The sequence below is a fragment of the Carcharhinus amblyrhynchos genome, unplaced genomic scaffold (genome assembly GCF_965287045.1).
Source record: "Carcharhinus amblyrhynchos unplaced genomic scaffold, sCarAmb.v2.hapA scaffold_48, whole genome shotgun sequence".
In the NCBI taxonomy this organism is placed as follows: domain Eukaryota; kingdom Metazoa; phylum Chordata; class Chondrichthyes; order Carcharhiniformes; family Carcharhinidae; genus Carcharhinus; species Carcharhinus amblyrhynchos.
Genome location: NW_027649789.1, coordinates 627,371 through 655,134, shown reverse-complemented (window position 1 = coordinate 655,134; position 27,764 = coordinate 627,371). Strand labels below are relative to the sequence as shown.

Here is a 27,764-nt window from a genome sequence, read left to right as displayed (position 1 = left end):
CACCCCCTTAAACCAGTCAAGTGATGATCCCAGCAGGAAACATTCACCCTGGACACTCCTTCACTCCCCAGCCTCAGGTTAAAGGCTCCCGAAAGAATGATTGTGGAATCCCTTTTGGAATCTGTCAGGAAATGTTTTACTGGACAGGAGGGGAACTTTCCCTGAAGAGTTTGTCTGCGATGAGAACTGACTGACAAAGTGATTCAAATCATTAATATTGAATTTTCTTGCCGGTTTAACATTCTCACTGCCCTGAAAACCATCATCTGCCTGTGAAATTATATCACCCTGTGAATGGAAAACACCCGAAAATGCTGAACAAGCAGCTCAATGCCCTCAATTTCCCAGTGGCGGGGAGACGGAATTTTTGAATAACGGTAATAAATTAAATAAGAGGAAAAAACATCTGAACTTTACCGGAGCTGCCTCTCGCTGTCTGGGATTGTCCCCAATGGCAGTGAATCCACAGCGAGTCGCTGCTTCATCACAATCTGCCCGGCTCCACCCACACTGCCTGTCAATCACTCTGCTGGAGCCGCTTCCTATTGGCTGTCTTCACTTGACGGACAGCAGGATGGACCAATGGGGAGTGAGGCTGCGGTGAGGTCCCGCCCACTCCGACCCCGGCTCGCGGTCAGGTGGCGCGGCCGTTAAACGGTTTCTGCGCGCGGGCTGGAGAAGAGCGTCTGACGTCCAGGGCGGCCCGCTGGCAGCACGTGACCGGGAGCTGGCCAGTCAGCGAGGCGGAAATCAGACGCCAGCCCGAGTGCGCCTGCGCAGACATCACTCCGGGACGGTGTGCGCAGGCGCGGTGTCGTTGGTCGGTGCGGGGATTTGTGAATAACGGTAAGGAATTAACGGCCCAGAAAAAGTTTCAACATTCAGCTTCAGGATTAAAATGGTGATTTACTGTGTAAATACAGCGTGTCTCTGTATAATATTAACAGAGCCGGGGGGATGGTCAGTTACACTGTGAGGCGGCACGGTGGGGGCTCAGTGGTTGGTGCTGCGCTCTCACAGCGTCAGGGAGGCCCCGGCTTTAATTGGCGGCCTTGGGCTCAGTGTCTGTGTGGAGTCTGTACATTGTCCCCGTGTCTGCGGGGGGAGCCTTTCCTCACACTCTCCAAACATCAGCAGCATAGGGAGACTGGGCAGGATCAGGGGGATAGGATCTGTCTGGATGGACTGAATGGCCTCCTCCTGCCCTGCAGGAACTGGATATTTCATAGAAAGATCTGTTATTACAATCTAGTCCTTGTTTATGTAAACACTGTGCTGCACCATCTCAGTCACTACAATCAAGCACTTGTATGAATAAACACAGCACCAGATTTTTCCCCATTATTTCAGTCTGGGCCCTGCTCCGGTTTCTTCCCGCAGTCCAAAGATGTGTGGGTTAGGTTCATTGGCCATGTTAAAAATCACCCCTTAGTGTCCTGAGATGTGTAGGTTAGACGGATTAGTGGGTAAATGTGTAGTGATAAGAAGAATGAGGGGAGATCTCATTGAGACGTATAAGATGATGAATGGGATGGATAGGATAGAGGTGGAGAGGCCCTTCCTGCTCAGAAAGGACAGTAGGACTAGGGGGCACAGCCTCAAGATAAAGGGGGGACGGTTTAGAATGGAGTTGAGGAGGAACTTCTTCACTCAAAGGGTGGTGAATCTCTGGAATTCTCTGCCCGTTGAAGTGGTGGAGGCTGCCTCGCTAAATATTTTTAAGACGCGGGTTGATGGGTTTTTGATTAGAGAGGGGATTAAGGGTTATGGGGAGAGGGCGGGAATGTGGAACTGAGCCACGACAGATCAGCCATGATCTTGTTGAATGGCAGGGCAGGCTCGAAGGGCTAGATGGCCTACTCCTGCTCCTATTTCTTATGTTCTTATGTCTCAGTGACAATCTGTGATTCAATTAAATAAGCTCTTCAAGATTTAGTGTCTCTCTACCTTCAAATCAGTATAGTAAAGATGGAAAAAGATATGAACGGAGAAAGACAGCACTTGTTGGAGCTGTTAGCCCAGTGGTATTACTGCTGGATCAGTCATTCAAAGAACCTTAGTTTGAAACGCATCTTTCCGATAAAAATTGCAAAACAAGAATCGAATTATAACCTTGATTGTTGTAAAGTGAATCTCCACAGAAGAAAATAGAAATGTCATCCTCCCAGCTACTATGGCATCAGTAAAGTGAAGGAACGAGTTCTCAACGGAAATAATTATTTGAGGGTCTGGACATCTTGGCTGCTCTGAATCGAAATCATTATTTGTTTGGTTTGAATGGTCTGTAGCGGGTGGGAGCGGAGTGAGGGGATGTTTTTGAAAGGAAACTCTGTGTTGGTGGGGTGACCTGCAATTGATTTTGAACTGTTACAACTGGAACATTTCCATCTGTTTCAAAACCTGTCCATATTTGTGAGTGTGCATCTGTTGGATCAATTGTGTCTAATCCAGATTCTTCTTTCGTTATAAGAAAGGGGAGGCTAACTGTTAGCTGCAGAATATTTATCTTTTGTTTCTGCATCGAATATGCGCTCTGTACCAGTTGGAGGATTTGTACCCAATGGGGAATTTGTAATTTTAATGATCTGATTCTATTTGATGATATATGTTCAATGTAAAGTATTTCATGCTGCATGGTTTTTATCTGTCCGGAAATTCTTATCAGTTGACTGGTCTGCACCGAATACGGAGGTTTTTATTACCTGGCGATGTTATCGGTTTGAGGGTATGGATTAATTGGAGAGTCTGTAACAATTGGTGCATTTTTTATTAGCGATAGTATCCCTACATGTTCAGTGCCTGCACCAATTGGAACTTCTGTTTTCCTGTATAACGGCTATATATAATAAAGAATTTTCATTGCTTGAAGGGTCTGTATTAAATTTATATGGTGTGTAGGGGTCTGGGCATCTTGGCTGTTCTGCATCGATATATATATATATATATATATATATATACAGATGTATCAATTCTTCCAACGTCGTTGTTTAAAAATTCCTGTAATCTGCTGATGCGTCTGTGTACCTGAGGGTTTCATGGGTAGAAATTTGTGAGTAGTTTGATATTCTGTAATAGATTAAGTGTTGATAAATTTTGCTTTCATTATAATATGCTTTATTATTTGATTTCTGCATTAAACAGCGACCATCAATGTTTCTTATTGTCTACTGTCAATGTGTAAAGAGGGCAGCTTCACTGGGAGAAACAGCAGATCGATCTGAATGCAGGCAGCATGAAACGAAGAATTCAAATACCAAACACTCACACTGTCGTGATCGAATTCTCAGAAACATATTGTAAATAGAAATGAGATGTGTTTGACTGGACAGTGCTGTTGCTGAGAGTACACAATCCAATTCCATCGGGTAATTCATATGATCAGCAGCCTCCAGTGGAGGGAAAGTCTAACTGAGTCTGTGATGTAAACACGGTATTTAAATGAGCACGAAGTCATAACCTGTTCAATTTGAAAGTAAAAAGTCTTGAACGCCGTTGCAACATCAAAATGGTGCAGGTGAACCCACCTCATATTAATAAACAACTTGTGGAATATATCAACTCAGAGATTACTGCAACACCAGTGGATGCAAAGCTTCACTCTGAGAACGCTGGCACAACTGTATGTGGCCGAGAACTTATTGTACCCAATCCTTGTCGATATTAGAGTCTCTGGGAGTGAATATTCCTGTTAATGTTGTGCAAATCTGTGTGTCAGCTAGCCTTTTGTTTTTTGTTTCTTAGTGAGTTACAAAGATAACGATTGATTTTATTTTCTCTTTTATAAAGACACTCGATGTGTGAGGTTATTTTCTGATGTCTTTTAGAATCAGTGTGGTTCTTCTCGAGCTACTCAATTTATAACACATTAGTTCTTGTAACCCGCAGTCTCTATGGACTATCGGTTGATTTTTTTTTGAGTTAGATGTAGTGCAAAATCAAATCAGACCTCAGTAAATGTAAACATTCAATGGGAGTAAGAGTTAAATCACACATAGTGAGAGTTAATCACACAGAGTGAGAGTCACAAACAAGAGTCGAATGTTTATCTATGTTGTCCTGTATTGTGGTCAATGTAGAATTATTGGCAGTGTCTGTCACAAACTAGAATATCTGATGCGAATGATTACATATTCCTGGAGTTTGCCATTGTCGAGTTGTAGTCTGTAACTAACCAGAGCAGAATAGTTCTGTTAGGTTTTGAAATCGAACAGTTTTGTTGAGCGATCTTCCTGTTTTTCACAATGGAAGAGATCGCAAATAGAAAGAATTTGCTGTTTGAAGATGTTTGGCAATGTGTTTACAATGTAAAGTCTTAACATTTTTAATTGAATTTTCAAAACAGAAACAGATACAATCTTCTTCCTGACATTTAAACAGCACAGCGGCATGATGATAGCATTCCAACTATCACTGTTTTTTATTCACTTCCCTTACTTTCACAATTAACACAAATAATGTGTGGGACTGGATTGCTCTTATTAATATATCTTTCTAATTAAAGTGATTTTTCAATATCTTATGAAATGCTCAAAGGCTCGGGCCCATTCAGAGATTCAGTTCTGATGGAATATTGGGTTAATCATCGTTCAAAAGGAAAACAACAGCTTACATTCAGCTGCAGTGAATTTAATAAACCACGAATATTTTCACTGTGCAAATACATGCATTCTTACCACTCCTCCCGTCCGTGGGTTCCTCCTCGCTCCTTTAGCGATGAGACAGTTTCCATGTCTTCGCCTGGCATCTCATCACCATTGTTTCTCCTGTTTGGTTGGGGACCCGAATGTAACAGTCAGGCGAATGTCTCTTCCACGATGAGGCACAACACACTCATCTTTGGCGACCAGCTCTGACTGGGTGTCTGCCACCACTGCTCATATCCGACCCAGAATCTTCATCAACCAGAGGAATCTCTCTCTGAGTTTTGTGAAGGCAGAATTTCCCATCCACAGGCCGGTCTGCAGGATGCCAACTGCGGTTCTTCCAAAGTATCAGTTGGCCATATTGAGGGTTTTGTGTGATGCAGATCACCTGCGTGCTTACCGAGGCTCTTCTCGCTGTATTTTTAGGTTATAAGATACAAGTCCTTTCTCCTCACAAATACCACTCAGTGTCCATGGACAACCAGCACCGGAGTTCCTCACCTGCACCATATCTACTGGTTTGAAGTTTTCATTCAGTCTCTGACCATTTATCAGGTTTACTTGTTACCTGTAAAATTTGTAGACCTCAGGCTAAACCTTGTCCGAAGTCATTGGCCATGAATAGCTGCACCAGGGCTATCCTCATTGTTATATGTGAAACTGTGCTATAGGAAATAAGGAAATGTGGGAGCGCTGTTTCTCGAGAAACTGTTTTCTTTCTGTAATTTTGCAGTGTGTGGAACATTCACTCAGCCAAGCTGTTTGTGAGTGGATGACAGCCTGTCATGTGGATGTGCCTTACTCCATTTGTTCTCGTGAAGGTCTTGGTAACAATATTGTTGGAGTTTGTGTCTATGACACTGTTTTTGGCATATTTCCAATGAAAATACAACGTTTTTGGATGAACTTGAAGGATTGTTGCATCTCCTTCCTGTTCCATGAGTTCCACATTCACAACTTTTTCCTCCTCACTTTTCACCTTCTCCTCTTACCAAATGTTTCCTTTTTCTCCTGGCGCTTTGTTGTATGGACCACTCCTTGTGTTCGCAGATTTTTTACAACTGATATTGAGGCGTCTCCAGGCACTCCTTTCACCTGATCTCCAGTGGGCTCAGATTATACTCTTCAAACAAGCTGCCGATTTTCAACAGTCCGCGTTTGACAGGAGGATAAACAGAAAATCCTTGTCAATCTGATGTCATGTCCCAGCCAACGAGAGCTAATGACATTGCTATCGGTAATTTTCTGGCGATGTTTAGTTTTTTAGCTTTTTACAAACACACTTTTTATGCTTCAAGTAACCAGGCAATGTATTTCGAATGTTAAAATCAGCTGCTTTATTTACTGAGCTATAGCAAGAGATATAGTCTGCCAACTAATGGTCAGTCAGAGATTTGGTACAGAAATTAGACAAACAAATATACTTTCATATTCGGATACAAGTATAGAACCAATAAGAGATGCGCATTTGTATAAACGTTACGTATATGAATTTACATATACTATATATGTAATATATATAATATCAATCCTAATCTATGTATCAATATATCTATATATAGATTAGGGTTGAGTATGGTTGTCCAATGGCAAATTGTGCACGTCTACATAATTATACTGCCTGGGTGCCTCCCAAAAAGAAATGCAGGCACAACAGGCAGGAAAACTGGAGCTGCTCCTTCAATCATTTTCAGCGTTCCTATTTTTTTGTGTTCCACAGAGTCACTCAGAGGGAATCACATTTGGGGGAGAAGGGGGGAGATGGGGGGAAGTGGGGGGTGCAGTCTCATCCCACTGGAGAAGCCGGAATCAGTGCGCTAAACAGGAGACTGTCCACCTGACAATCTGGGAATGTGAAGGTGGGCAGACATGCATTGGCTCTCTGCATCGCCAGCCTCCCAATTGCTGGCCTACCAATTGTTTCCCAACACAATAGTTCAATCAGAGGCATACTGAACGGCCTGCCCTCAAAATATCCCTATCGATGGCTTACCTGACCACCCACCCCCACCACCACTACCAATTTACCAACCTCCCATCCATTCATTCTGTCTGCACTTCCCACTACCTCGGGAAAGCAGCCGGTATAATCAAAGGTCCCACACACCCCGAACATAATCACTCCCAGCTTCTTTCAATTGGAGAAGGACACACATATCTGAAAGCACGTCCTGACTGATTCAGGAATGATCCTACCAGATACTCAGCTGATCTTTCTCTTCACTCTAGTGGTAACTGGAACACTGCATTCTGCATCTTATCATTTTCCTCTCTCCTATGAACGCTTTGATCGGCATGTTTTGTCTGTGTATCTCGCAAGAAACACACTTTTCACTGTATCACAATACATGTGGTAATGATGATACAAATGATACAGAAGTCTGAGGTCATGGATCTACTCAAAAACAGCTCCTTCCCTTCTGCCACCAGACTTTTGCATGGACTGACCTCGCACTGATTTGTCTTTCTCTGCACCCTAACTAAAATTATAACATTACATTCTGCACTCTGTCCTATCATTGCCTATGGATGATATGCTTTGTCGGTGTAGCACACAAGAAACAAAACTTTTCACTCTATCCCAATACACGTGACAACGTCAAATCAGACAACTGACCAATCATTTAACGCATCAATTGAAGCTAATTCCAACAGCCTCAGCCACTACATTCAGATAAATTATTCTCTGTACATCTCAGTTCCGCTGCTTTTTCCTATCACTCACACCTGTCCCCATTGATGTTTGATCCTTCCCCCAACGGGAGAAAAAAAGTTATCTCCATCTGTCCATGTCCCTAGTGACTTTTCAATAACTATCACAAATTTCCTCCCTTCCTCCTTCAGAATACTAAAACTACCTTCATAGCTCAAGATTCACAATGTTGGATCGAATTTCTCCAACGAATCTCAAGACAATTTCTAACACCTTCCCATTCTTCCTAAAATGTGGTCACCAGCACTGTGCGCAGCAGTCCAGCTGATACCTGGAAATGTCTCAAGCAAGATCAAAGTCACCTTCTTGTTGTTGTTGTGAATACGCCCATGATATGGTATATTTCATGATCATTTCCTGCAACTTTTAATAATTTGTAAACATAAATACCAATCATTCTCTTCCCGCATCTCCATATATTTCTACAAGCTTTTCTCGATTTTATTGCAAGAACAATATAGTTTCCACATTAAACTTCATCTTCATTGTCACATTAGTGTCAATTCCAGCAACATTTCTCCGATGTTGTTTGAAGATTCTCACTGTGTTCCTGGTACTATCCGTATATTCCGAGTGTTTCTTTGCTTTGATTCCCTGTTTTACTCAGACAAATGTCTATTCATGATGTTCATTTCATTACAAACGCTTATTTTTCACAAGTCCATGGAGCTTAAATCTCAAATGCATTTTGAACTCCCGAATCACTCAGTTAATAGCATTAATAGAATGTCCCCCAAATGGAAACCGAGCAAGTTATTTCAATATGATTATTCCAGAAACAATCCACGCTATCCAGGTTAGCGGACCCGCAATTGTCAATCTGAATACCAGTTCCGTGGCGAAATATAATTTGTTGAGATGGCAAAACAACTGATTTATAAGCCCTGGAATTATCCTTACAAGAGTTTTGAACGGTGTAAATTTATTCAAGGTGTAATGATTAAAATACTCCGGTATTCTGACACTACATCTGACTCAACTGAGGGAATCATGGCGAGTGTCTCTGCACTTGGAAACTCCCCTTTCTGAACAGAAAGTTCTCTTATCCTGTGTTCTAATCTTGGCTCCATCACAGCTATGTGCTAGCAGCCTAATGAGTGTGTCCACCTTATAAAGTATTGCTCCTAAATATCCTTGCTTTCACTGTAGATGGAAGAGAATTTCTTGTTTTTTTAACATCTCGGGTAAATTATTATTCAAATTCCCGCTTCCCCCTAGCCCTGTTCAGGAATAATTCATACCCTTTTGCTATGAATCACCTCCCCTCGCACCATTGCCGCTTTTACGTTACTTTTTCAATGCCTACCTTGAAACACAATTTAACATTTCATTTATAATAGCTTCATATTTGGGGGAACAGAGGAGATTCACTTGATTGATTCTGCAGTTGAGGGGTTACCTTTGAAGGAGAGACTGGGTAGATTGGGCCTATACTCACTGGAATTCGGAAGAATGAGGGAAGGTCTGATAGAAACATATAATATCATGAAGAACATGGGCAAGATAGAAGGAGGAAAGCTGTTTCCACTGGTAGGCAAAACTACAACGAGGGAGGCATGGCTCTGAATAAGGGCGAGCAGATTTAGGACTGAGTTAATGAACGACTTCTTCACACAAAGCACTGTGAATCTGAGGAATTTCCTGCCTAGTGAAGAGGTTGAGAGTACCACATTGAATGTCTTTAAGGCAAGGAGTTTTTTTTTTCAACAGTAAAGGAATTAAAGATCATCTTGAGCAGGCAGGTAAGTGGAGCTGAGTCCAATGAAAAGATCAGCCATTACCTTACAGAATGGTGGGGCAAGCTCGAGGGGGCCAATAGCCTACTCCTGCTCCTAGTCCTTACGTTCTTATGTTCTTATTTTCCTCATATTCTATTCACCCTCTGTTGATGTGTTGCAGATTACCATTTACATCTTTCCCATTAACTTGCTTTATTTAGCTTGATTGTTAGTGCCACTTTCCAGAAGACATCTGCTGTATTAAAAACAATTCGTTGAACTAAAATGCACCCTCCTTTGCATCCCAGAAGTAATGGGGTTTTGCACTAGCTCCCCGTTTTGGGACAATATGCCTCAAATGTTCAGAGTCAAAGTAGAGAAGGAATATTTCTGATCAGCAAAAAAAAAACCTGCCGACCTTTAACACATTTTAGTCCCAAAAAGTTCTTACCGCATTGAAATTGTTGTTCACCCAGATAAGTAATCTTACTCGATATTGTAAATGCTTCATTTATTTCCTTTTCGATCACATATGGCACTATGATCACTGGGATTCCCCATTGGGAAATTATCAAACTGACCCACTTCATTTCAAGAATTCAGATCAAAAGTCCATTTTTTATTGAGCAAGAAATAGACAGCCACAGAAAATGTTCCTGAACTCTTTTGGAACTCATGACACTTGATCCTGATTGGACTGTAGGTGTCCCAATCCACATTAGAATCATTATTTTCCGTAATTCCAACCAGTGCATATATTCCTGCGCCACCCTATACTTATCTTGTAATTACTTTCCTTTGTAACCTGACCACCAGATGTCATTAATGGACTCCATCGATCACTATAATTGTTGCTGGTTTGTTTAATAGACACAACCAAATTATTTTCCCTCACCGCATGCACACACACATACACACACACACAAACACGCACACATGCACACACAGACACATGCCCACAAACACACACACACACTCACAAACACACAAACACGCACACACAAACACACACATACGCATAAACAGGCACACAGACTTGCACGCACACACATGCCCACAAACACACACACACACACACACACACACACTCACGCACACAGAACGATTTCTTCTATTATCAAAGCTTCATGAATTAATTAATGACTCACTACAATCATTTTGCTGGATGCCCAGCATTAAAGTGATCAAATCTAATAATACAATGACACTGTCCTGACAGAAAGTATTGGAAGGTAATTACTGAATAAGCACAGTGCATTGAAATGTATTATTGAAAGGAAATACATGGACAAATGACCTTTTATTGTGTTTGCTTGGACCGATCCGTTGTTGGGTCAATGCAGCTTTTATGATTAAATTATTTAAATGGTTTTCAGGAGAATGCACCGTTTGTACAGTGGCTGCCCCCTCTCTGAAACAAACATCGTGTAGATCTGAACCTCATGTCGTCATCTGTTTGTTTAATTGAAAACAAATCTCAATGTGGTAACTGCAAAACCCAGAGAGGATTCTGTGGGCTATAAATGAATGGCTTCGGGAATGTATCATCACAGGGTTTAAAACATACATATTAACTGGAACTCGAAGGACACATCTCTACACGCTGGAAATAATGGAACCAATTGAATTGATGGAGAGAATATTGTATATCTTCCTTGCTGTACTTGGTGTTCCTGGTAAGTGGTTACAACCATCAATTATATATGAGCTGTGTTTTGTAGCTTTACCATGACTCGCATTGTGTAGCTACAGCACCACTATTGATATCTGCTTCATAAACATGTGAAGTCATGCATTTTGGGAGGGCTAATAAAGATAGGAAATATACAGTAAATGATAGAACCCTTCAGAGTATTGATAGGCAAAGGGATCTGGGTGTACAGGTACACAGATCACAGAAAATGACGATACAGGTGGAGAAGGTAGTTAAGAAGTCATAGAGCATGCTTTCCTTCATCGGCTAGAGCACTGAGTTTAAGAATTGGCAAGTCATGCTGCAGCTTTATAGAATCTTAGTTACGCCACATTTGGAATATAGTGTTCAATTCTGGTTGTCACACTACCAGAAAGAGGTGGAGGCTTTGGAGAGGGTACAGAAAAGATTTACCAGGATATTGCCTCGTATGGAGGGCATTAGCTATCAGGCAGCTTGGAGGAACTTGGTTTGTTTTCAGTGGAACGATGAAGGTTGAGGGGTGACCAGATAGAAATCTACAAGATTCTGAGAGGCACAGCCAAAGTGGATAATCAGAAGTTTTTACTTCCCAGATTGGAAGAGCCAATTACTAAGGTGCACAGGTTTAAGGTGCAAGTAGCAATGTTTAAAGAACATGTTGGAGGTGGATTTTTTTTACACAGAGAGTATTGAGTGCCTGGAACTCGTTGCCGGGGGAGTAGTGGAAGCGGATACGGTTGTGACTTTTAAGGGGCGTCTTGACAAATACACAGATAGGTTGGGAATAGAGGGATGTGGTCTCCAGGAGGGTGTGCAGTTTTAGGTAAGTTGGGCAGCATGGTTGGTGCAGGCTTGGAGGGCTGAAGTACCTGTCCCTGCACTGTAATTTACTTTGTTCTTGTTCATAGGAATGTATTAAATGGTCTCTGCGGTTTTATCCCAACTTCACAACGGCTAAAATCCGTGTTTTGCAATTCATCACTTTTCTAAATTAGTGATTTATTTCAATTTCTGCATTATTTAGTAAGGGTAACTCGGAACTGAATGAAGTTTTTTTTAACATCAAAAGTAATGAATGAGTCGGAAAAAAGTCACAAATTGTGTGTGTCATTAACTCGAGTGGTATTTCTGACTCCAGTGAGTATGTATTCAGGGAACTGCACCGAATTCGACTGAATGTGATTTGTAAACCAGATTGGATGACCACATTCCAGTAACCAGGATTTCTGGTGTATTGTTGAGTATAATCGCAGGCAGTGTCCTTTCCTAAACCGAGTGAAATATCTAACTATAATGATCATGCATATATGGGGTTATGTGTTCATAAAATATTGAACAGACTGTGCGTATTAATCAATGGAATTAAAAACGGGTTTGTTTTCTGTTTCGTTCCTTGTTGGTGAGGGATTTTTTATAAGAACATAAGAACTAAGAACATAAGAACTAAGAAATAGGAGCAGGAGTAGGCCATCTAGCCCCTCGAGCCTGCCCCGCCATTCAATAAGATCATGGCTCATCTGATAGTGGTTCAGTTCCACTTACCCGCCTGCTCCCCAGAACCCTTAATTCCCTTATTGGTCAAAAATCTATCTATCTGTGACTTAAACACATTTAACAAGGTAGCCTCCACTGCTTCAATGGGCAGAGAATTCCAAAGATTCACTCCCTTCTGGGAGAAGTTCCTCCTCAGCTCTATTCTAAATTGACTCCCCCTTATTTTGAGGCTGTGCCCTCTAGTTCTTGTTTCCATTCTAAGTGGAAATAATCTCTCTGCTTCCACCCTGTCTAGCCCCTTCATTATCTTATGTGTCTCTACAAGATCTCCCCTCAGCCTTCTAAACTCCAACGAGTACATAAGAACATAAGAAATAGGAGCAGGAAATAGGAATTTTTGTATTCATAGAATTGTTTAAGCTTTTTTTGGGATTGTGAGACAGAAAATGAAATGAAAAGCAAATTTGTTTTCTGTTTTGTTCCTTCTTGGTGAGAGATTTATTTTTTGATCCATGGAGTTGTTTAAGTGGTTTTAACATTGTGAGACAGAATGCATTTTGCTTTTTTTTTTGAAGAAATTCTCTATTTATGATGAAAGGCGAAACGTTTGCACACTGTTCTGAATTGTAAATAACTTCCATCGCAATCACAGACAAACTAATTCCGGTCATTCAGAAAAGAATTGGTAGGAATAATAGCAAAGAGGACTATTATTTGAATGAGAAAATATTGCAGCACGCTGCCCTGCAGAGGAACCTTTGTGTCCTTGTGCATGAATCACAAAAAAAAGGTTTGCAAGTGCAGCAGGTAATTAATAAGGTAAATGGATTTTTGTCCTTCGTTGCTAGAGGGATGGAGATTTTTTTTTTAAAGAAGGTTATTTTGCAGCTGTATAAGGTGCTTATGAGGACACAACTAGAGTAACATGTACAGAGTTCCCTCTTACTTGATAAAGGATATACTGTCACTGGAGGGGTTGCAGAGGAGATTCACTAGTTGGAACCCAAAGTTGAGAGTGTTGGATTGTGAGCAGAGACTGAGAAGACTGGGACTATACTCATGGGAATTCAGAAGAATGAAGGAGATCTTACAGAAACATATAAGATTATGAAGGAAAACGTTAAGATAGAGGCAGGGAAGCTGTTTCCGTTGGCAGGCGAATCTAGGAATAGCTGCCATGGCCTCAAAATAAGGGGGGGTGGGTGCATTTAGGACTGATCTGAGGAGGAACTTCTTCACACAATGGGTTACGAATCTGTGGAATTCCCTGCTCAGTGAAACAGTTGAGCCTACCCCAATGAATAGTTTTAAGGCAAGTGCGTATTAAATTTTTGAACAGTAAATGAAATAAGGGTTATTGTGCTGAGTGATGGAGCTGAGTCCATGAAAAGATCAGCTATGATCTTTAGAAGGTGGAGCAGGCTCGAGGCCCACTACACCTCCAATTCTAATCTTGTCTTCTTCACATCTGACAACACGCTTGCCCTACGTCAACACGCTTTTGATTTCACTTTCATTCACCTGCAAAAGACACACAGTGCTTTATCTTTATTGCCGTCAGCCGTGCTTTGTTTTGTGATTTTGTCTGATGCATGAATTTGTACAGCTGAATTTATAATCCCCATTCAGATTCATATTTTTAATAGATTATTCTGAATATATTTCTCCCATTAAGATGCAGCATCTGATTCTTCGTGATGCCTAAATTAACTTATCCTCGATTTGTCAACTGCACACGTTTGTTCATTGTGGCTGTTGGGTGCAGATATAATTCCTCTCTATTCTCTCAATTCTTCAAAATTTGGAAGTTGTCTTTTTAGAAACTGATTTCATTTTGCATATGGACATGATCAAGGGCAGAGAACGTGGCAATGATGCTTGTGGAAAACCGTTTCCCGTATTCGGTATAATCTGATAAAATTCTCTTTTCATCCACGCTTCCTGCTTTTTTTCTCTAACAAGCATAATATTCATTGTGCTGTTTGCCAGTTAAATGTTTTGAACTGATATTAGAATGGGATTGTTATGTTACAGACTATATCGGCCTTTGGAAATAAAAGCAAACTTCCTGACATCATTTTTGCGAATCTGATCTAAAATTACTGATTATTATTTATCGATAACCACACAGATACTTTTGGAATGTCTGCTGATGCTGTCTATCATGTTCTCAATGTTTATTATATGTTTGTTCAAATTATTCCACTACTGAGATTGATTCACTGTCTTTTAGTTCTTTCAATTGTTCCAGCTTTTATAAACATGAAGCAGCATTTGCTGCTTTCCAAAGATATGCTGATGATATGGTGGTGTTATGATGTCAAGTGTGGATATGAGGAATGGTCATAGTTCTCAGTGTGGGCTCTTGGAGTACGGGTTCCCCTACTGACCAAGCAGGGGATCCCCAATACGGATGGAGCAGCAGCAGTTTAATAACTGCAGTCTCTGCAAGAGCCTCACAGTGTTGTTCTCGGGGATTTGAATTGTAAACTGTAACTGCAAATGCAGAAACCCATTCACTGTGTAAATAGAGGGTATTGGTGATGGAAAACTGGTTTTGTTGAAATCATTACATTCAGGAGACGAGAAGTATAATTTTTTTTTCTTCCCCATGGACAAACTTCAACATCAAGGCATGTAATTCTCTTCAGGAATTAATATAAAGTGTTTTTTTTTTGTGAAATTAAGCCGATGATATCAGCATAGAATATGACACCCAATAAGCAGAGTGCAGGTAATGTGTTTTTTCTCTCTTGCTCATAATATTCAAGGATATGACAAGCAAAATGTAACCATTCTGATGGCATGTGGGGTCTCAATCACCTGATGAACACTTTGACCTATCCAGATGCCTTTGACTTTTGGTTAAGGATTTGGTAGACTTCATTCTACCTATGATCTGACACCCTATATTTACCCTAAAAATACCGTTTTAACAGAGTATCACTGGATAATCTGTCAATGATTATTTGATTGGCTTGCAAAACATTTCAGAGCACTCCGAATTTGTTCATTCACAAACGATATATTTCTAGATTCATTGGAATTAACAGGATGAAAGCTCAAAACATATTATTGAGAAAACCCAACCTCGATCTAACAAAGATCTTTCAGATAACTGTATCACTGGAAAATGCAGAGAATATTGCTGAGGGAGAGAGAGAGAGAGAGAGCGCGCTATCTCCGAACATGGCAGAAGAGGTTTCCTGCCTAAGACTGAACGTTGAGTCTTGGAATGCATTTCAGATATGAGTAGTGAGGACCAATTTCCATATTGGCTGAACCAGTGTTTGGGGTCACGCTCATTAAAAGTGCAGGGGATTTCATCCAATTTCAAACTATTGATCTGTAACTCAAGAGTTACTGAGTTGGTTTGAAGAAAAACCGACCTTAAAGGAGGGTGGCCTGTTATTGGGTTGCTTCTTGTGTGATGTAATGTCTAAGCTGAACGATTTACTGATGTTATTGGGCATGTTGCTTCTATGGTGCCAGAATTACTAACAGCGTATGTTTCAATAATAGAGGCGATTTATGATGAAGGGAGTGTATGATGAGCTGTGCAAACTGATCCTAAGTGAATCCAATTCTCATGTCTTATTTAAACACATGGAGTGTTATGGTAAAGTTATATAAGGCATTGGTGTGGCCTAATTTAGAGTATTGTGTACAGTTTTGGTCACCTAGTTACAGGAAGGATATAAATAAGGTTGAAAGAGTGCAGAGAAGGTTCACAAGGATGTTGCCGGGACTTGAAAAGCTGAGTTACAGAGAGAGATTGAATAGGTTAGGACTTTATTCCCTGGAGCGTAGAAGAATGAGGGGAGATTTGATAGAGGTGTATAAGATTTTGATGGGTACAGATAGAGTGAATGCAAGCAGGCTTTTTCCACTGAGGCTCGGGGAGAAACAGAAACAGAGGGCATGGGTTAAGGGTGAAAGGAGAAAAGTTGAAAGGGAATATTGCGGGAGGGGCTTCTTCACGCAGAGAGTGGTGGGAGTGGGGAATGAGCTGCCGGATAAAGTGGTAAAGGCGGAGTCACTTTAACATTTAAGAAAGAAAAACTTGGACGGGTTCATGGATGAGAGGGGTGTGGAGGGATATGGTCCAGGTGCAGGTCAGTGGGACTAGGCAAAAAAATGGTTCAGCACAGACAAGAAGGGCCAAAAGGCCTGTTTCTGAGCTGTAATTTTCTATGGTTCTATGGAATTTGTTCCTGTAAAAGTGCAGATGCTGAGCGGGAGAGTTGGAGCTGAGTGTCAGTCTGTCTCTGATCAGGAATCTGTTGATGCAGCGAGCTCTGACACCAGTGGCTTTCTTGATCCTGAGGGCTTCTGATTCCATACAGGCTTGTAATTCTGTTCAGTGGGATTGATGCTAAGGGGGTTCTGAGTGTGTGTCATTAATCCGGCAGGGAGTTTGCAAGGCAGGCACTGATCCCAGGTGGAGGTCTGACCCTGTGAGAAATCAGATTCATCAAGATTTATTAGCCCATTGGATCCGAAGCTGGAGAGTAACACTCCTTTCAATGCATTGGAACTAATCTTGGGCCGTGTAGCCAAAACCGACAGGCATGTTTAGATCCGTGTATATTCTGATCCTCACCGGGATCAATCATACAGGATGTTGGCACCCACCATTTGCCTGATGCTGTGGGTGAAGCTTCTGATAAACGAGCCCCACGGTTTATTCAGAATGTTTAAATCTTCCTGTTTCGTCGGCCCAGTAGAGAATATATCGCTGAGGAGAATGTGTTCTGTTCACCAGCTGTATCCTATTTTCGTTTCCATCTCTATCTAGTTAAGGACCTGACCACTGATACTGATGATTACAAAGTTTAGTTGCAATAGTAATCCTGCTGGGGAGTCAATGGTGTGAAACTACCCTCTGTGGGATTATGACTGAACGCCTCTCAGTCAGAATCCCTCCCAATAGTTATCTGTGTTGATTACAGTAATAGTGATGTGTGTTCCAAATCCATCCATCGTCTAATCCCAGTAACTCAAATAGGATTGGATAACCGGGTGTTCGGATGAATGATGTTTCTGATTGTAAGACTTGGTGTCTTCATGTAAGACAAGTTCATTGGTAAAAACGTGACCTTCCAGCGTTAGATCTGTCAAGCAGCTTTAGTCAGAGATCCAATATTTTCAAAAAGATTAAGTCATCAAGTTGCCACATGGGAGTGACTGTGTGTGTGATGCTGAAAACAAGCCCCTTAAATTGGCAGTTGAACTAACTGTAAATGTGTTTGTTTCACGTACAGAGTTTGTCGATTTTTGAACTCTGAGGACGCCGATTCCCCACCCTTTTGCTGTGACAAACCTTTCCGTAGCGCATCAAATAATAACATGTAATTCGTAATTGAGTATATTTTCCCATCTGTTTTCTTTTTTACAGTGAATTTACTCGGAATTCTGATCATGTCCCGGAGACAGTGCGGCCTCTCATTCTGCACTACTTGTTACCTCATCGCCATGGGAGCGGCGGATCTGCTCGTCATTATCGTTGGCATCATACTGAGCTACATCAATTATTATTATTTTCCTGTGAGTTTTCTGTACATCACCCCTGTGTGTTCTTCCCGTGCTGTCTTAATGGGTGCAGCGCTGGACTGTTCTGTCTGGTTCACCGTCGCATTCTCATTTGATCGATTTGTGGCAATTTGTTGCCAGAACCTGAAGACAAAGTATTGCACTGGGAAAACTGCAGCTGCCATTTTAACAACAGCAAGCATTTTACTCTTCTTAAAAAACGTTCCCTTCTACTTTACAAATAAACCTGTATTTATATTCCAAAACGTGCCCTGGGGCTGCCAACCAATGGTACGCATGTTTTATGATCCTCGATGGGTTGGGTTTCAATGGTTTGATCAAGTTACGAATCCATTGCTGCCATTTATTTTAATTCTGTTGATCAACACTCTGACAGTCAGATACATATTACGAAGCAGTCAAGTCCGTAAGGGGCTGAGGACTCAATTTAACAGAGAAAATAACAAAGACCCAGAGATTGAAAACAGAAGGAAGTCTATAATTTTACTCTTCGCCATATCTGGCACCTTCATACTGTTGTGGTCAATCAATGTCATACAATTTGTATATGTTAAAGTTGTAGGAATATTTTCCCTTAGCAATGTTGTATATGTATTAGAAGATGTTGGAAATATGCTGCTCAATTTAAATTGCTGCACCAACACTTTTATTTACCTGGTCACTCAGCCCAAGTTCAGAGAACAAATTAAGTTTGCATTGAAGAATCCAATCACATCAATTGCAGCGAGACTCAGGTCACCCCGGAGTTTGTGTTACTGAATGACAGCGGCTCAGTGAATCAGGAAGCTTCATTTCACCTCTACCACCCCCTTAAACCAGTCAAGTGATGATCCCAGCAGGAAACATTCACCCTGGACACTCCTTCACTCCCCAGCCTCAGGTTAAAGGCTCCCGAAAGAATGATTGTGGAATCCCTTTTGGAATCTGTCAGGAAATGTTTTACTGGACAGGAGGGGAACTTTCCCTGAAGAGTTTGTCTGCGATGAGAACTGACTGACAAAGGGATTCAAATCATTAATATTGAATTTTCTTGCCGGTTTAACATTCTCACTTGCTCTTAAAGAGTTAAAAGAAAATAAAACATACCAAGTTTATTTGACTATATCGGACCAACATTTTGCCACTTTCAAATTTTTAGGAGAATACTTTGTTCCTCCAGCATTTTGAATCTCAGGAACATCTTACATGTGTTTTCCCCACAGACAGTATTAAAACTATTAGTAGATTTACTTTAAGGATGTATTTTTCTACTAATTCTCATCAGCTTGTCCGTTTCCTATTTTTCTGCTTCCCTGAATGTAAGTCTCTGTCCAAAGACTGACCACACAGATTCAGATGTTACAAAATCGTTTTTTTAATATGTAACTGCTGGGACAATCTATCATTCTGGGGCGAACATTCTCTGTGGAAGTCTCATGCCGGCTGTCTGAAACTTAGCCCATGATCAGCTTTCAGCCTGGATCAGACCTGATAGATGCATCCACTCTCTCTTTCAGTCTCCGACTCAAATGCGACTAAACTGAGTATTTGCTACAAACTTTGAGACAAATGAGATTCCCTGCTCTGCCCATGACTCCATAGGCAATCATCTGTTTTCTGAATTACCAAATAACTCTAAACCACCAAACAAGTAGTCGTTGTTTTGGTCATTCTGACAATGAGTCATAGTTTACATATTGACAATTAATAATACTTCAATTATTGTGTTTTTGGTTATAATGCAACAAATAAACTAATATACTCCTTAAACCATTCTTTCCTGGTGTCTCTGATGTAAAAGAGAAAAACGTTCACTGTTATGAAGCTTTCTTTACCCTGGAGTTGCACCATTTTACAAACATGGCTTATTTCATCTCCCCAAAGCAAAGGCAATGCTATCCAGGATAGAATTTACTCTGGTTATTGTATTTAGTTCTATTCAAAGCTTCTTCATCATGATTACTTGCGCTACAACACTGGTGATGAGAATAAATTTGGAATTCTGGCCTGCTTTTCCTTTCCAGAAAATGCTTAACTACAAGACCATAGATCAATCCTTCCTCTTTACGTATATCAAATTGAGTCAGTAGTCTGATTGGCTGCATGATATGTAGCTCACAGAAACAATTCCTTATCCACTCTATGAATCTCCCATTGTGGCTGCCCTTTGCTAAATTGATTAATGCAGTCGATATGTTTGCTTAAATCAACTACAATTACCGCTGTGCTCTTCTCACACGCCCTCATTGTTTCCTGGTTTATATGCCCAAATTAAATGTATTGTCCTGAGATCCTTAGAGTATTCCTACCACAGGATTCCTTCCCTTGCTTTTTATTACCACAAAGGTTTATTTATTGGACAATTTTCTTCCCTTTTGCCAATACAATTGCTTCATACAGCCTTAAACTTTTTCCTAATGAATAAAAGAACTGTCCCTCCTGTTGTTTCTCCTTTAATCCTTTTGGAATACTTCGTAGCCTTGGACATTTAACTCCAAGCCCTTATTCTCCACCTGTCAGGCATCCTGACCACGCCACGCCTATTTTCTCAATTTGTGCCATCAGTTCATCAATTTTATTTCAAATCTGCATGTATTTATGTAAAAGATCTTTTGAATATGTCGAACAGATTTGTCCTTCTTTGAGCCCCATCCCTGTTATTCATTCCAGCTTTCAAACCTCATTTTAATCTTTTTGTTTCCATCCTTCCCCGTGGCCGTTGGATTGGCCTTGCATATTTAATCTGTAAAACTTTACCTTCTGCTCACATGCTGATGGGCTGATTTAGTTCCCACACCTTGCTTTAGTAGCTTAAATCCACCTGAATTGCATGAATTTTTGCCAGGATGACAAGGCCCAACCAATTAAGATGCAACATGTCGTTTTTATGCCTTGGAAGGTATCCAAATGACCCAAGAAACTCTGAAACTGGCCCCCTGCTCCAGATCCTTATCCAAGTATTAAGGTGAACTAGCCCCATTCCTTGCCTCGCTGTCACCGGGAGTAATCCTGAGGTTATAACCCTGGAAGTCCTAGTTTTCAGTTTATGGCCTCGCTCTCTGAACCTTTCTCTGGACCCATCACTCTTCCTGTCAATGTCACTGCTACCAATGTGACTTCTGGCTGTTCACACTGCCCTTTCAGGACAGCAGCAGTAGCAGGTCATTTACCCTTTGATCCTGCTCCCTATTTAATAAGATCTTGGCTGGTCTGACAGTCAAACCATTCATATCCCTGCCATATCTCCATAGCCCCTAATTCTCCAAATGATTAAAAGGCTATCGATATCAGCCTTGAAAGTGTTTAAGGGCTGGAAATACAATCCTGCTGGAGTAATGTGTTCCACTGTTTCAGCACTCTTTGAGAGAATAATATCAGTCTGCAATCACATAAACACACACCATCTATTCTCACAATATGCTCTCTGCTCCTAAACTCTACCCTCCGTGGAAACCTCCTCCCAATATGGAAGTTGCTTTGCAGATAATCTTTGTGAAATGGTGAAGCACAACTGATTAATATTTGCATTTTCCATTTTAATTTGTTGAAGTTGATCGTTATAAACCTGATGGTCTGCATATTGACATAAGGCAGTTGGTGATAGCCGTGGGCTGGTTCATTGTTTGCAAGTGGGAAGAAAAGGAGCGAGTGCAGAGTGACCCACAGTCAAAGTTTCCAGACGCAGCATTTAGTAAACTGAAAGAATTCAACAACAAGTTCCTTTGGCGATTTCCGTGCATTTATTTGTCTATCCAAAGCCGAAGTTGTGCAGGAAACGCGGAAAGTGATGAATAACAACTGAAGACCGTCAGTAGAATTAAAGATCTCTCAGCCCAAAGAAAACAAACAAAAACCCAGTTAGTTGTTCTGTATTATAGTGATTGTGGAACTGTTTGATATTGTGGAAACATACTTCAATTCCATGGTAGGGATCAAAGTATGTTGTTCTTGTGCTCTGATGGAAAATGGTATGTTACTACTGAGATTTGGAAATTGGGTGCTAATTTTACACAGAACAGATGAAAAAGGAGCTGTATCCTACTTGTTGCACCGGGTGCAGCTTTTCACAAGATACCGTCAGCATCTTTGGTGGAGAGATCAGGTTAATTCAATCACTTGACAGCAAGTGAACTGCTCGCCTTCAGAGAACATTCTGCCACCTTTAATTCGTACATCGTTCCATCATTCCCACCAAAGCTGTGCATTCAAATCGCATGCAGGATAATCAAACTCTTTCAGCTGGGTACACTTCATCAGGGTGACATGGCCAAATTCGTAAATAACCTGACAAACTATGACAATCTAGTACGGTACTGGCTTGTATGTTTTCGTTGTAGAATCTCAGTTCGATGTCACATTTATTATACGGGGCAGAATCATAAATGAGGCTATAGAGGCCAGCACTTGGTCTGCAATTAATACCATATTGACCAAATAGCGGTGTGCAAGGGCAAAAACATCAAAAAAAAGAAAACTGCAACGACGGAAAACAATCTATAAGTGACACTATACAACATAGGGAATGCTATTTGACAGAACTGTTCATAACAACTTTCCGCTCTATTATTTCCCATTATTCCTGATCTGTATTTCCCTTCTAGAATTTAGAAATTTCTGTTTTAAATGTTGCTCTGTAACATGGAATGAAAAGCACGTCTTCGGCAGTTTATCGCATAAAAAAAACTTAATATGCTTCATAAAAGCATTGTTTCATTACAGAATATCTGGAGCCAACAACAATCCAAAAACCACATTGACCCCTTTGCTAGCCAGCCTTCTGTCACTGAATTCATCACTCGTGATTGGAGGCACAACTGTTTCACCTCTTCTTAAATTGATATCATCAACTATGAGCAAAATCATTCTGTTTGCATTCTGTTTTGAGCCACCTTAATGCCCCTGGGGACTCCGCAGTGAAGCTCACTCCATACATTGCAATGCTTGCAATTGAAATCTGCCTAGATAAATCCCCGGGCCTGATGAAGTGTATCCTATGATATTATGGGAGGCTGGGGATGAAATTGCGGCCCCCCCCCAACTGATATATTTGAATCATCGATTGTCACAGGTGAGGTACCTGAAGATTGGAGAGTGGCAAATGTTGTGCCTTTGTTTAGAGAGCAAGGAAAATCCTGGGAACTACAGGCCAGTGAGCCCCACCTTTGTAGTGGGTAAGTTGTTGGAAGGTATTTTGAGAGATTGGATCTACAGGCATTTAGAGACGTAAGGACTGATTATAAGGGTCAGTTTTTTTGTGTGAGTGGAAAATCATGTCTCACAAATCTCGTAGAGCTTTTTTTTGAAGGAGTAACTAAAAAGGTAGATGAGGGCAGTTTCAAAGAAAGAAGAACAAAGAACAAAAACAGCCCGGGAAACAGGCCCTTCGGCCCAACAAGCCCGCACCGCCACTTTAACATTACCAGTCCCCCCCTCCACCCATGGCCCTTATCTATTGCTTATGGCATTCCACATTGAGGGAATCTAATTTATGGACAATTTATTACCTCCAATCAGCCTAACAGCACATGTTTGGGGTGTGGGAGGAACCCGGAGCACCTGGAGAAAACCCACGCAAGCACGGGGAGAATGCGCAAACTCCCACAGACACCGGCCCAAATCCATGTGTCTGCACAGCAATCAGCGATAGTCACTGAGCTGTCGTGTTGCCCAGCATCTGGTCCAGTTTAAGCACACACTAACGACATGAAGCACTAGGCTACTCTCAAACATTCAAAAGCAGCCCAAGTACGACCCATCACGTGTATGCCCCTCGTTGGACAACAAGGCGGACCCACTTAAAACCTGTGAATCAAAAGAGAAAAACATTAGTATCATACCATATCATACCACCAGTTCAACTGATGTTCTCAACATGTATTTTAGCAAGGCCTTTGACAAGGTACCACATGGTAGGTTGTTGCATGAGGTATCCCTGTAAAGGATACAGGGTGAGGTCAGAACATTGAATACAGGAGTTGAAATGTCTTGTTGAAGTTGTACAAGACATTGGTAAAGCCACGAGTGGAATACTGTGTTCAATTCTGGCCATCCTATTATAGAAAGGATATTATTAAACTGGAAAGAGTGCAGAACTGTCTATTAGGATGCTACTGGGACTTGATTGATTGAGTTATAATCAGAGGTTGGATATACTGGGACTTTTTTCTCTGAGTGCAGGAGGCTGAGGGGCGATCTTATAGAGGTCTATAAAATAATGAGGGCACAGATCAGCTAGACAGTTAATATCTTTTCTCAAACGTGGGGTAGACTAAAACTAGAGGGCATTGATTTAAGTTGAGAGGGTAAAGATACAAAATTGTCCAGAGGGGCACTTTTTTTTTACATAGAGGGTGGTGAGTGGCTGGAACAAGCTTCCAGAAGTAGTAGTAGACACAGGCACAATTTTGTCTTTTAAAAAAGCATTTAGGTATGTACATGGTTACGATGAGTATAGATGGGTATGGACGAAATGCAGGAGATTAGCTTAGGGTTAAAAAAATGGTGACATGGACAAGTTGGAACGAAGGGCCTGCTTCCATGTTGGAAACATATATGAATCTATGACTCTATGTCCTGAGTGAAATATGGTACCGATCAGTGAATATTAGTTCAGCTTGTGGTTACAGTAGAACACACAAATGAAACTTATTACTGTTCCTTGTTTGGTAAGATGTCTAGAAGCAGCTGTTATAAAATGTTTATTCTGATAATTAAATGTGTGCTATCTGCAGAGTGCTGTGGACAAACAGAAATGGACAGTGTCAATCTTTCCACATGAACAAATGGGATAGAACATAGAACATAGAACATTACAGCGCAGAACAGGCCCTTAATTGCGCCGACCAATTAAAAAGCAATGACTCTCTAACCTAAACCAATCCCTTTCCATCCATAAACCTATCCACGGATCTCTTAAACGCCCCCAAACTAGGCGCATTTACAACTGCAGCAGGCAGGGCATTCCAATCCCTCACCACCCTCTGGGTAAAGAACCTACCTCTGACATCCATCCTATAACTACCACCCCTTAATTTAAAGCTATGCCCCCTCGTGCTAGCTTTCTCCATCTGAGGAAAAAGGCTATCACTGTCCACCCTATCTAAACCTCTAATCATCTTATATGTTTCAATAAGGTCCCCTCTTAGCTGCCTTCTTTCTAACGAAAACAACCTCAAATCCCTCAGTCTCTCCTCCGGGATGGATATCGCGTGATCAAGCACCGCAATTCCTCGTGCAAAATACAATTCAAACATTCACCAATCTTTACATGTTGTTATAGTGTTTTTGTCCTGCAGTTTCCATTGTGTACGATGATGAGTTGAGAATCTCCAGTTTACACGAATCATCTGCATCAAAAAGGAAATTCCCGAAATGTGTTTGACCTCCAAACTCCTGACATTCTCAAGGAGTTTGGGAATAGGCAGTAAAAACATGGTCATTGTTGCGAGTCAAATGTACAGCAACATAACAGCTAAATTAATGCAATCAAATTCATTGAGAAGCACAACAGAAAGAATATTGAGTGTCTCTGTGCCCCGAGTTTAATTTTAGAAGATTAAGATCTCTTCTTATTGTGACTATTTAACTGTTGTGTAACTCTATTATTAGGATTTCCAGGGCAAGGTATAGGTTGCAGTTGCAGAACATGGGAGCTGCTGATCGCCAGAGAGATCAATAACACCTTCCTGCGGTGAAGGAGCAAAAGCTCAGGTTTATTGACCTGAAAGCCAATCTGTCGATATTTCCAGATTTCAGGTCAAGGGAAATGTTAGTGACGTCATCTTTGAGGGCAAATATTCCATTTGCAGTTTCTCATATGTCAAACGGTCAGGGACAGGGAAGTGTGGGTACAAGGAGGGAGTTCTGAACATCCTGACAGCCGTAGTGCAGAAGGCTCAGACTTTATGTCATCCAACAGATGTAGGGGTCTCACAGCGTATGTGGGTCCGATCAGCTGCTAAATGGTGGCAAAGAAAATGGAACATATCTACAGGTTGCCGGATTTTATTCCAGTGATGGAGGAAGTGTGGTGATAGTCGGGAATTTGAAGGGAAGCAGTGGTAGATGGAATGTTATATTCGAGAGTACAGACAATATAATTCATTTCTTTCATTTCCTATTGCAAGACCACAAAGGGGAAATGATCACAATTCATTCATGTTCTTAATGCAAACAGCAAAAGCTTTCATCCATCATATCGATGCTGCTTGAGAAAATCCGTTAGGTCTTGAAGAAGTAATTTCATTCTATCTTATCTATGCTGTTTTTGTGGCTTAATTCAATTGCTTTCCAAACAATAAAAGAAACTTCTCCTGGACTATGGTCCCAATATTTGCCACAATAAACCAAAGACAAGAGGTTGGTTGGTGTGTCTTTCATGAGTAATTGTCTCCGTTTATCATAATCAGATTGGAGCTTTTGACACAGCCAATATAACCAGATATTTGGAAGATTCTCTCTATTTCCTTCACCATATGCATCATTTGTTCCTCCATATTACCCATGCATTCAGATCGGGCAACTTCCAGGTTTTTTGTGAGTTAAATTACGTTCATAGGGGTTAACTGTACATATTTGTTCAGTGAATTAAATTGTCATTTGTCTCCATGGAACCTAATGGCATGAGAATTACCCTGTTCTATTAATAAGGAACAACTTTCCACAGCCGAGACACCAACAGTGAGCGGCTTATGAGAAAGGCTGTGGGAAAGGAATGATCTTTAAAGGACAAACTTAGTTTACGGTGTTACAGTAAAGGATCAACAACTAAGATGAATCGATTAAAATGTTACAATAATGGACTGGAATCTGGGAATAATCGATTAGACTGTAACGACAGTGGATCAGAATCTGACAGCAATGGGTAGAAGCCTGATATCGATGGGCAGGGCTTTAACCTTGTGGTTTGATGTTATTACTGCAGGAGATTTTTGGATAACATTTGCTGATCGGATCGATTTAACACTGAAGTTTATACAATATTTTTTACTATTGCATCCAGACTATCGTAGGTGTCATTGGTAAGTTTCTGCGTCCAACTGTTCATTGTATAATTTGTGTTCTACTTTATCATCAAACCTGTTGTGTTTTTTTTTTCATGGAAACATCCACTCCGGTGCAGTTACAGATGTCCAAAATTCATATCAGCAAAAAATGTTGCTGGAATTCAAACTCCCTAGATTCCCCTTGGCCCTACATTGGTCACCAATCAGATAACATTCCCATTTTAATGATGCCATTCTTAGGGTTCATTATTGGTCCTTCATTGGAGTTTCATCATTTCTCCCACAAAAAAGTACATCCAATTGAATCCTGGAATTATTTCTCCCACTCCCCCCCGGGAAGTCTATTTTCTGTGCTATAACACCCAAATCCAACGGGAAAAAAACAATCCTTGGCATTTGGCCATCCACATCAGCTTTGACTAACAGAGGCTCACATGCTGGATCGGGGTCCAATCAATTATATTCCAAAACATACACAGAGATGGAGAGGGGGGCGCCAATGTTGGAAGGGCGCTAGCTTTCGGCCACCAAGTAATGCAGCAAGATATCTTTCGGGATGGAAAATCATTACGTGTCGTGGGCATTGAACAAATCAACTGAGGGGAACCAAACAGATTGCCTTTATGGGCAGGGTTCATCCCCCGGTGTTCCGAGCAATACATTGATGTGAGCTGCACAAGTCCACTTACCGGGTTTGTTTCTGAATCAATTGTACAGAACATTGCAGTGTCATTGATTGTTGTCTGAATGTGATATCTGTCAGCCATTCCAGCAGCTTTGAACAAGTTTCCGTTGGAATATGTGTTGTGCTTGTTCAGTCTTTAGTTGTTGAACTAAATTGTGTTCAGGAAGATACATCTCCCCTGCCGTTCTTTGCCTGGATTGGTTGCCTATTTACGGTTGAGGGGAATGCCGTCAGTTCAGTTAAAGGAAAGTTTGTGTCTGTGCGGTGAATCGATGGATAGGGCTTTATCCTTGTGGTTT

At 41.1% G+C, this 27,764-nt stretch overlaps 1 protein-coding gene across 1 annotated transcript; it reads left to right on the top strand.

Annotated features, from left to right (window-relative positions):
• Positions 1 to 96: 96 nt before the first annotated feature.
• Positions 97 to 19,471, top strand: LOC145337401 (putative G-protein coupled receptor 139). The gene is made up of 3 exons (XM_080182178.1): positions 97 to 123; positions 639 to 846; positions 17,642 to 19,471. The coding sequence occupies exons 1-3, from the start codon at positions 97 to 99 to the stop codon at positions 18,553 to 18,555; spliced, it is 1,149 nt and encodes a 382-aa protein (XP_080038304.1). The 3' UTR covers positions 18,556 to 19,471.
• Positions 19,472 to 27,764: the final 8,293 nt, after the last annotated feature.

What these genes read in the sequence shown, in the direction of transcription:
- LOC145337401 (XM_080182178.1), top strand. Translation starts at nt 97, where the DNA reads ATGATTGTGGAATCCCTTTTGGAATCT. An exon ending in TGGAATCCCTTTTGGAATCT is followed by an intron (nt 124 to 638) that starts GTCAGGAAATGT and finishes GCTCGCGGTCAG; the next exon opens with GTGGCGCGGCCGTTAAACGG. An exon ending in GCGGGGATTTGTGAATAACG is followed by an intron (nt 847 to 17,641) that starts GTAAGGAATTAA and finishes TCTTTTTTACAG; the next exon opens with TGAATTTACTCGGAATTCTG.